Below are 11043 nucleotides of genomic sequence, written 5' to 3' on the forward strand. Positions count from 1 at the left end.
AAAAAAAAAAAAAAAAAAAAAAAAAAAAAAAAAAAAAAGTAAAAAATGTACTTTTTTATTTGCAACTATGCCAGTAGGCGAAAGGCGAAAGCTTAAGTGAACAAACTTAATTTGATTTTAATTTAATCCATAGTTATAATATTTGTATGCCATAGTATATCCATAGTTATCCAAGGTACATCAAAGAACATCATAATAATACCATGGTACTTTTTGTACATTTGTTGTAACTAAAGCTGTCAAGCTTGCAGTGTCTCTTTTGTACTGAGCTGAAATATCTGTTAGATTTGAGGCGCTAATGGGCAGTCGGGCGAGCTGTTGTTTGCAGTTTCCAGTTTTCAGATCTCTTTGGTCATTTGTCACAAATCTCACCTGAAATATCTTGCTGAATTCCCCTCATTTCAAAGCGCTCCTCAAGAGCTTAAGCAAAACCGGTTGCAAACTTTCTGTTTGTGAACGGTAAAATGTAATTGATTCTTGAGCGTAAGGGAAGTTCACTGGCAGCCCCAACGGTACCCTGTTCGAGTAGTTTGTTGTGCTGCAAAAGAACAGATCAGATTTTCCATTGTAAAAAAGGTTGCATCATTGTTATAACATCATTTTTGTATGGAAGCCTGAAAAGAAAGGTGATTGTGGCTTTGCATCTCACAACTTCTTATAATTATGGGAAATTAAGTCAGATATTTTATTTCTCGCTATTGTGACTTTATATCTCATGGATGTGACTTTATTTCCCATAATTGTGAGAAATCAACTCACAGTTGTGACTGTTTCTCCTAATTGCAACTTTATATTTAAGTGCAATTGTGTTTCACACAATGACTTTATAACTCACAATGTGACTATAAACTGCACAATTGCGGGCTTAGCCTATTTCTTTTATCTCAGTTATGTTTTATTTTTTACTCTGAAACAGAGTTGCCTTATCTTTTTTTCTATTTAATTCGTCACAATGACTTTCTTCACCATCTTTTGAGTATCCAGGATTCTGAACTTGATTTTCTTCTTTAAGAAATTTTGAGTGATTGGATCAAGTTCACTTAATGCTTTAACTTGCTTTGGCTTATAATTCTAACCCAGCAATTAAACTTTGGTAGAAAAGTTAAAGGGGAGTGATTTATGTATTTATAAAATACAATATTCTTAACACTTTAAAGTAGAGGTCGACCGATTCATCAGTTTTGCCGATTAATCGGCACCGATAGTTGATTGGCGGAACTATCGGTTATCGGCAAAAATCAATGCCGATAGTTTTCCGGGTTGCGTCCGTTGCTGGAGTGGCTGAGAAGGGTCCGCTTCCATTATACAGTACTGTGTGACTTCTCCGAGAACGCATCGCTGTGCTTTTGTCCAGTGTGTGACTTGCATATTTTTTATTTTTTTTGATTAGATAATCATGCAGTGTTCTAAAATAGAAGCAAATAAAGTGTGAGAGTACGCATACAATATCAATAACATACGTATGTAATTTTAATGCTATGGCCTTGTGTAGATATTTAAAGATGGCCATCTTTAAGCATGACTGTTGAAATTAAATGGTAATACTTTACAGTAAGAGTCCTTTTGTAATATTAATGAAAGCTGTAAAAGTATTGTTCCTAGTGTGTTCATTTCATCATTTACTATTATTAATAGGCTATATTTTTACATTTTAAAGTTTCTTTTTTTACATGAGTAAACTATGAAATAACTTTAATGATCAATATAATAATTAATATTAATATGTTTATTCATTTACAAAGTATGGTTCAGTACTGCTACTGCTTTTTTAAAAATAGTAAAGCTCTGTTTTAGTTTTCGTTTACCATTTTAAAAACTATCGGTTGATTAATCGGTATCGGCCAGTGTGGTCCAGCCTAGCTATCGGTATCAGTAAAATCCACTATCGGTCGACCTCTACTTTAAAGCAATGTTGTTTATATCACTTTAAACTGTATTATCATTTACTCACCCTCATTTCATTCTAACCCCATATTATTCCTTCCTTCTGTGGAACACAGAATGAATGAACATCCGTTTTCCATAGAAGGAAAGTGAATGCTCATTTGTACTGCCAAGGTCCTAAAACAACAACAACAAAAAACAGTAGCCCATATGACTTGTATGCCATATTTCAATTCTTCTGAAGCCTTTGGATTGAACAGACAGGATTCAAGTTTTTATTCATCTCCTCTGGAGACCTAAAAATCTAATGTCTGTGCTCAGTTAAAAACAAATGTTCATAAATGCTGCTAATTTGACTGGTGAGTTTAGCTGAAGTAGTTTGTCAACTCTGTAAAGTTTCTCCATTGACACTAATATACTATGAATTTTGAATTTGAGTAGCTTAAGCTTGAATAAACTGCATTTGTAAAATGCATTTGTTGAGAGCGTCTCAACTCTGTCTTCTTTTTCCTGTTTGCTGATCTCACCCCTGAAATATGGAAGTGGATTCCCGTTCTCATGCTGATTTTTCAGTCTCATTTCTCTTTGGGAGTTCACAGAGTACACATTTGTTTCATGGGAACAAATATCTACAAATATAAGAGAGTAACTTAACATGCAGTGATTTTAGCCTCATGTATTTGTTGATCCTGCAAACCAGACAAACTTTTACTTTAGTTTATGTTTACTGTAGTACTGGAGGCTTATTTTTTATAAAACCAAAATTACGATATGACTGTGCAATTATCAAATCGCAAAGACTGTGATTTGTGTAAGTGGATATATGTGCTGCATTTTTCGTAGTAAAACACATGAGCATGAGCAGCTTATGATCTGTGTTTTCTGTCTCTCATAGCGACTCTCAGAGTAAATGCCTCACAAACTTGTGATGAGAAGCTCCTTATAAACAGTTGTTAAAAAAGAGGAGCTTTAAGAGCTTCTTGCAGTTTCCTGACAGAAAATAGCTTGAGGATGTAACAATTGAAAAGAAAGTAATTATGACTTCTATAAATATTCTTGTTGTTAAATACTATTATTTTATTTCCAATTATTATTTCATATTTTGTTTAATATTTTATTTAAGAATAATAATTATTATAATTCTATTTTTCTTAAATACTTCATTTTAAATACTTAAATATTTGAGTTTACTGTGAAGTAATAATAAAACAAAATTCTAACTTTTTTACATTATTATTGACTTATATTGATATATAATCTATATAAAACCTTAAAAAATAAAATTATTTTAATTATATATATTTTTAAATAGCTCTATTTTATAGTGAAATATTGCAGTCGTAATTTCTTATTTTGTTTAATAGTTTTAGTTAGTTTATTATTATTATTATTATTATTATAATCATATTGATATATAATTTAAAAAAAAGGCTGAATTGTGCAGCCCTACAAACAAGCACAAACATAACCAAAACAAAACAAACAGACCTTTAGCTTTTTTTATGGCATTTTAAATCGGTTTTTATTACAAAAATTGCAATTGTGTGTGAACTGCTTGTCCACAGATGCAAACTATATAAGAGCTCCAATTAAGCCTTTTCAATTTTTTCCCCATAAAAACCATCAATCACTTCACAGAGTGTTGTGTTTTCTCGTGTCTCTGCAGGAGCCGAGGGCTGCATGGGTCCAGTGGTCATGCCCCCAGGGAAGAAGGCCGAGGGCCCCAGCAGCGGAAGCGTGGTGCGGGGTCTGAGTCAGCTCTACCAGGACACCGAGGCAGCTGACCTCTCTCTGGCCCTGTCTGCCTCCCTCAGCCGGGCCGAGGACGAGGAGCTGACCAGCCTCAGCTGGCTGCACGAGAGCACGGATCTTCTGACCAGCCTGGGCCACTCGGGCCTGCGCAGCGTCAGCCCCCTGCAGGACGCTAACGGTGGCCGCGAGCCCTCCTCCTCGCCGTCGTCCTCCCCTGAGCCCAGCGAGCCACCCTACCACCTGTCCACGGGTCCCAGCCGCAAACCGCCCTACTCCTTCAGCTGCCTCATCTTCATGGCAATAGAGGACGCTCCCTCCAAGCGACTTCCTGTCAAAGACATCTACGGCTGGATACTGGAGCACTTCCCCTACTTCGCCAGCGCCCCCACTGGCTGGAAGAATTCAGTGCGTCATAATCTGTCGCTAAACAAATGCTTCAAGAAGGTGGATAAGGATCGCAGTCAGGTGAGGGCTTGTGTTTCTCTGAGGTTAACTGAGGATCAAGATGTAACAGAGCCGCCTGTTTTATTGGAATGCACACTTTCATCTTCCTGAGTGATTTTCCATCAATAGTTCATCATCCTGATGGCTTTTAAATACGTCACCCAGAGGCGTTCACATGTTCTTGAATGCTTTTCCTTTCCATTTACAGTCTAGGAGTTATGAAAACTTAGCTTTTACCTTCATTATTGGGCCACTTGGGTTCATAATAAAGAAAAAAAAAACACATTTGCCAACTTCTTCGAAATGTGCTATTTGTATTCATGAAGTTTTCATATGAATTTGACAAATTTTTATACAAGTTTCAGTAACTGTTTCAATTAAATTATTTAAAAAATGTCAAGTTGTACTATGCTAATAACATTTTCCTTACACGTTGAACACATAATCTAAATAATTATTTCCAAGTTTTTAAATATATATTTAATATAAATGTAAATTGAATGATTAAAGTATGAATAAAAACAAATTAATGAATTATTAATTCATAAATATCATTAGCACATGACATTTTTACAACCAAACCTGTCATAAAAAGGTCAAATTATATGATATTTCGCACAGTCGTTAGGGTCTGCAGGGGTCTTTTCTATGATATCATATCCTGTTTAATGTTTGTTTGTTTTTTGCATGTTGGTTGAACCACATGAATTTTGTAGGTCACATCACATGACTTTGCAGACAAACGTTTTTCAAATATTAATAGCAGTGAAGCAGTATTGTTAAAATATTTTGTATTCTCTAGGAGGTAATAATAAGAGGTTATGCCAAACTACTTAATATTTTTTTCACATTGTCCCCCACAAAAAAAAAAAAAAAAATTTTTACACTAATAAACAAAATTAGACAAAATAAAATAAACAAAAATGAATTTTTATACGGACATTAAACGTCTCAATGTATGAATTGCATTTTAGCATATTTTTAAATAAATGAACAAATAGGACAGAACAAACGAGCAGCTTGTCATTAACCTATTAAAGCAGTATTAACCTTAAATCAAAGTCCAAATTGAATTTATGACAAATGAGTTCTAAGTCAACAAAGGCTTATTATTATGGTTTGTTTCTAAGAGATTTTATGAATGTGGGCTGTGGATATGTAAACAAGTCCATGATTATAATCAAAATATAGTACAACTGTAATCAATGCGTGACTATAATCAAAATGCAATCAAGCTTTTTTTTTGTTTAGAAATGACAAATAACGTTAAAATCGTACATTGACATCAAAACAGATGAAAAGATTAACAAATGGCACCGTTTGCTCTGGCAGAGTGTGTTTGTATTATTATGTATGTGTGCGCCTGTAAGAGTGTGTTTGTACCTGTCCTAGCCGTCATCCTGTCATTTGGTTCTTAACTACGACCGAAAGAGTTTTCCATGTATATGTATTCCCATAGCAACCTAGCTGTAGTTGACATGAAAAGCATGCTGTTTCTGTAGCAACAGCAAAACTGATTGGCTGCGTTGCTATGTGTGCGAGTAGATCTGTATATGTGTGTGTGGGTAAAATGTGGGAGCATTTCAGAGAAGTGGCATGAAGCACAGTGATCTGTTTTGATGGGTAAAGTTCAGGTTGCTTGACCAGTTGTATCACATTTCACCGAGTACAAAATAAAGTAAATCTCTGGCAGAAGACCAAACTAATCTACTGAAATTGACATGCAACCCTTCTAATATAGACTGTTATATATAGGCAACATAGGCTGGGATATATATATGGGTTGTGATATGTAGGGAATTAACTGAATTAAATTTGAATGTATATGTGTTTAATTGTTTAATTTAGTTTAATTTTCCACTCTGATTGAAACGGGGAAATGTTTTTTTTCTTCTTTTTTTCTCAAGATTTTTTACTTAAAAGATATGTTGGTCTCTCAATATACTTAAATCATTAATAGCTTCTTTTGATTTGTTTAAAAATGGTATTAAATCTCACACACTTCAGAAGGGTGTGTGAAGGAGAAGGGCAAACTAGTGGTTTAACGGCAGACTAAGTATAATGATTCACAGTGTGTTGCTCAATAGCAGATGTTTAGACACTGAATGCTGAGGTAGATCAGTCCCAGCTTTCTTACAAGCCTCAGTCGTCAAAGATCCAGCCAGACACCACAGGTTAAAGATAACAAATGTGTCCGCACTTCATTTTTTGCTTGAGTACTAAACATATGCAATTTTCAGTGCTCTGTGTCTGTGTGTGTCTGTGTTTTAAAGGAATCATAATTTACACTTTTTAACACTTTTTTTTTTTCCCCCTGAAGTCCACTTATAATGTTAGTCAAGGTTGCTTAAGCCAAAATCTAATTTTACATGACCGTTTTTACCCTCTGTCTGACACTTTTAATTAAGCAGCCTGTTTTTTGTTTCTGTACCTTTAAGTATTCTGTATGCAAATGTTATAATTATTAACCCAGGGGTGTCCATGATGCTTGGAGAAAACATTTTGTTAATGTTCCCAATCGTCTCAGTTTAGCTGGCACACAACCCTCCAAAGCAGGCTCATGGAAAGTCATTCTTCATCCAGGTTTTTTTGAGCCAATCACGTGAGCTGTAAAAGCCATGTGGCTAAACACTCCGAAAGTTGCAAAATTGTGTTGCAAGAACGCTGATTGGTTGATGGCACAAAAATAATGCACACAGACAGTCCCAAACCCTTGAAGTGGTGACTGTCCGTTACATACTTTTAAAGAGCTTGGCAAAAACATCTACTATCATGTAATGAGTAATTTGCTGTTTTCTATTTTGTAAGAATACGTGGCAACCTTTGAATCACTGTAGATGGAGATGCTTTTCAGGTCCAGATGTTGTGCACTGTAAAAAAAAAATGACTGCGATTTTAACGATTGTAACTGTAAAAATGCTACAGTAAAAACCTATTAATTGGTTAGCGGTAAATTCCCCTACTATATACAGTGAAAAACTGTATTGGACATTACATGTAATTTTACGGTAATATACAGTTTATGAAAGTGGAAAAAGAATGTATAAGTTACAGTGAAAAAACTTAAATTGACATTCCCACAATTCCCTGCTTTGCATTTCACATTTGATTTTTTCTTGTAACTGTTTCTTAGTTTTTTTCTTATCAGTTGTGTACATTAGGGTTGTATGTTACATCTAATGTTGTTAAATTAATGTCCATTGCATTATTTCAGTTTCATGTGTTACCATGATGGTGTTTAGTGTTTGTGTGAATGACACTGTGCACCTTCTACAATATGTTATTATTTAAAAGCTGCTTGTGATGGGCTTTGGTTCATCGTGTGACTTTCTTTTCACCACCTGCTTTTGTTGGTTATCAGTGTATTACAATGGTACAAAACAGATTTCAATACTTCAGTAGGTTGGTATATTAACATTTATATCAGTTATACGGTTTTTAAATGTAAATTTAGTTAAATCTGTAAAAAACTAAAATGTTGCTACCATATTGTTTACGGTACATTTTCTTACAGTGATTGTTGCAGGAGGGACTAACTTCTAACCAGACAAACCTTGACCCCTCTCTTTGTGCAGGTGTACTGAAGAAGCATTAATATAATATATAGGGTGTCATGTCTAAATGAGGTTGTGTCAATAGAACCATGAGGATTTCTGAAGAAGCCATTATTGCAGCTTAGTTTCCAAAAGTGGAAAATCCAGTTTTCCATGATTTGACCCCTTTAACATTCGTGAAAATGTGTGTATACTTTATAAGCCATGAGTAGAAACCCTCTCTTTTAAACATAGGCAATCATGTATTCTGACTCTCTGAGCGTAGAGTCTGTGGCAGAGATCTGCTTTCCTCATTTACCACGGTTGGGAAAGATTAGCACATGGGTCTGGGCTGGTTTTAAAGCGCCATCATTGTCTCCATGTAGACTGAGATACTCGTGCCAAACCCTCCAACCATCCCTCTCTTCTACTTGTTGCCTTGGAGACCAGTGAAACCACAGGTGCATGTCTGCTCCTCCTCTGTCTCCTATAGAGAGGGGTCGTGCGGCTCTGGCAGGCAGGTGAACTGGAGCCGTACCCGGATGCCGTGCCGGAGCTGGTGAATGATGTACGTCAGTCTGTGATGTTGTTTTGCAGGCGTGTTGATAGCTAATTGAGGGCAGATGGAAGACTGGTGGGGGAAGTTATGAATGAAGTCATGGGGAGTGTATTTGAATTACCCTGCACCCCTGGTGGAAACGGCACGCTGGGCCAATGGCTCCTCCAGCAGTGTGAAAAACACAAACACACACATAGATACATGAAATAAAGTTGCTTCCCCCAACCTTTTGGCAATTGCCAGCTTGTCGGCCCGTCTAATCAAACCTTTCCCTTAATTGTCTTGCGTAGTGTGTCGGTAAACACTGCTGATCATTGCTATAGCGTCTGTTCTGTAACTACGATAATATCAGTGTGCTTTCATCATCCCGTCTCACTTATTTTTGTGCTTAATTCGAAGCCGAGATCAAAGCGGCACAGGTTGAATTTCATGCCTTGTGTGAGTTGTGTTTTTTGGTAAAGTGAAATGTGGCTCTGGAAGCCCCCGATGGAGGGCAGACAGCTTAATTAGGTGGAGAACGGCTTCTTTGATCTAAAAATATATGCCAGTGTTGCCTGTTGAGGCAGTTTTAAAGGTGCCTCTGTATTCACTAGACAGCGAGGGTCTCGAGTGCTAAGTCTAATCCTCCTCCCCACTTTTTCTCAATACTTTGCAAAAATGTACTCGGTGATAATGTACAGTTTATTTCAAAACAAACTTTGAAGGTTCTTGAGAGCATCAGGCTAAAGTCAGTCTATTTCAAATCTGCGTTTAGAGTAGGGCTCTTTAAGACTTTAGTACCAATTCCATTTTAGCCCACCTTGCAAGTAAAGGTCCTTGCACACCGAGTCCGAAATTTTCCTATGCGTTTTTTCGTATTCGTCATCCTAAAAATTCGTCACACACAGAAACCTTGCACACTGAGTCCAATGCGTATTAATTAATCCGTTGGGAAAAAAATTGGCAAAACAGTACTAAATGGAGTCTTCAAGCAGTGAGGATGATTTTGTTGTCCTCTCGCTTCTTGAAAAGAAAAAAAGAAAGGAAATATTGGGTCCATCCAATCCTGAGATATAGAGAGGAAGGAGAGTCCCCCTTCATTATTAAAGAGCAGTAGGATTATCCCGGGCGATTCAAAGTTTACTTCAGGATGTCAGTTACTCAGTTCGATGCTCTGCTAGAGATACTAGAGCCACATATTAAAAAGAAGACCAACAATTTCTGTGAACTCAGTGTGCAAGGATCTATACAGTGCTTTGTGCTGCTTCTTTCTTAGGCTGTGTTTTCAGTGAGATTTTTTATGTGAGATTTCAGTGGCAATTTGGATAGATGTAATTGAGAGACGTGGTGCGCTGCAAACGAGAACCAATCAAAAGTATCAGAATAGCATCGCTCTACTGAACAGCCATTAAATGGCAGGAGCCATTGTGCACATCAAAAACAGGCAAAGCAACAAATTAATATTATTCAACATATCCTAGCTTTTTGCAGAAAATATTGAGATGTAACCCCCTTTGTAGGCCTAATCGTTGACATTTTCATAAAAAACTGTAATTCAATTAAACATTATTTTTCCTCAGTAACTGTAATGGATTACAGTTACTTTTTTGTAATTAATTTACGTAATGCCGTTACATGTAACTAGTTACTCCACAACACTGACAAGTTGAGGTCCACTTCACTCTAGGGGTGGTCCTTAGCTCCAACCCAGATCAAACTCATTTGCCTATAGTTTTCTAGAAATCCTGAAGACCTTGATTGGATTGCTTTGGTGTGTTTGATTAGGGTTGGAGCTAAACTCTGCTGGAAAGTGGATCTAGAGTGTCAGAATGGGGTTCTGATATTACGAGATACCCTTGCTATAAAGTATCTCGTAATATTGTTAATCTTGATAAAGATATCAAAAGATTAAAGCTGTATCATGACAGTACTTTGTCTTTTTTGTGTTTCAGAGCATAGGAAAGGGTTCTCTCTGGTCTATTGATCCTGACTACAGACATAATCTGATTCAGGCGCTGAAGAAGACTCCATATCATCCATATTCCCCTCGGCTTCCAAAACCTTCTACCTCCCCATCTGCCTCTCCTCAGCAATACCACAGGTAACGCCTCAATTTATCACTCAGGTTTTTTTAAATTTTTTTGGCCATCCATTTATTTTTCCTCTCTTTTCTTTTCCTCTGCACCTACCAGTTATTGCTTTTTTCCCTGTTCGTCAGTTTGTTTTCTTCTGGTACTTTCATTCACACTTTCCATTTTGTGTGGCCCTGAAAATCCTAGTCCAGACTTTTCCGTTTCTAAATAAAGGAGCATGAGCACAAAAACCTGTATTAGTGTGGAATAACAAAATGTGACAGAGAGGACGTTAACTTTACCATGGCATGAATAATTTTGACCTTAAAAGAGCTTTGGATTAAACAAATCTTCTCTTTATCTTTAAGAAAGAGAAAGATAGGAAGCTCGAAGGGAAGAAAGATCACATACAAGCCTTTCTTTGGTGGCCTCTCTTATGACCTTCCTGTGAAGAACACATTGGTCCAGTGTGTAAGGGTTTTGGGTCAGTTCCTCACTCATTCTTGAACACTCTGTCAGCAACTGGACATGGTCCTCTGGGGAATCTGGGATGTAAAGAAACGGCACGCGCTTGCCCTTCCTGAGTCGTTTCTTCTCCTCTGCTGTTGCTGTGACGACCAGAGTACCTCCATGGCAACACATGCATAAGACAGGTGAAACAGTAGCACAAAGCTATTTGTCTGGCAAAAGAAGAAAAAAAACACAGAGATAGGACAGACAGTTAGTGCTAAGAAATAGATTATAGGCTTAGCAACACTAAACTCCATAGCAACAGAAAATGTCGGGTGCCTGTTTTCTTGCTTTTTCCTTGATTTCCCCC

At 36.8% G+C, this 11043-nt stretch overlaps 1 protein-coding gene across 1 annotated transcript in view; it reads left to right on the top strand.

Annotated features, from left to right (window-relative positions):
* LOC107712852 (forkhead box protein N3-like) overlaps window positions 1-11043 on the top strand; it is a 50605-nt gene that overhangs the window by 25140 nt on the left and 14422 nt on the right. Inside the window, exons 2-3 of the mRNA XM_016518213.1 lie at window positions 3551-4101; window positions 10104-10252. Of these exons, the coding sequence (XP_016373699.1) occupies window positions 3565-4101; window positions 10104-10252 (686 nt within the window). The 5' untranslated portion in view covers window positions 3551-3564. The remainder of the gene's footprint in view (window positions 1-3550; window positions 4102-10103; window positions 10253-11043) is intronic.

This window comes from Sinocyclocheilus rhinocerous, unplaced genomic scaffold (assembly GCF_001515625.1).
Source record: "Sinocyclocheilus rhinocerous isolate Xijiao unplaced genomic scaffold, SAMN03320098_v1.1 scaffold478, whole genome shotgun sequence".
NCBI lineage: Eukaryota > Metazoa > Chordata > Actinopteri > Cypriniformes > Cyprinidae > Sinocyclocheilus > Sinocyclocheilus rhinocerous.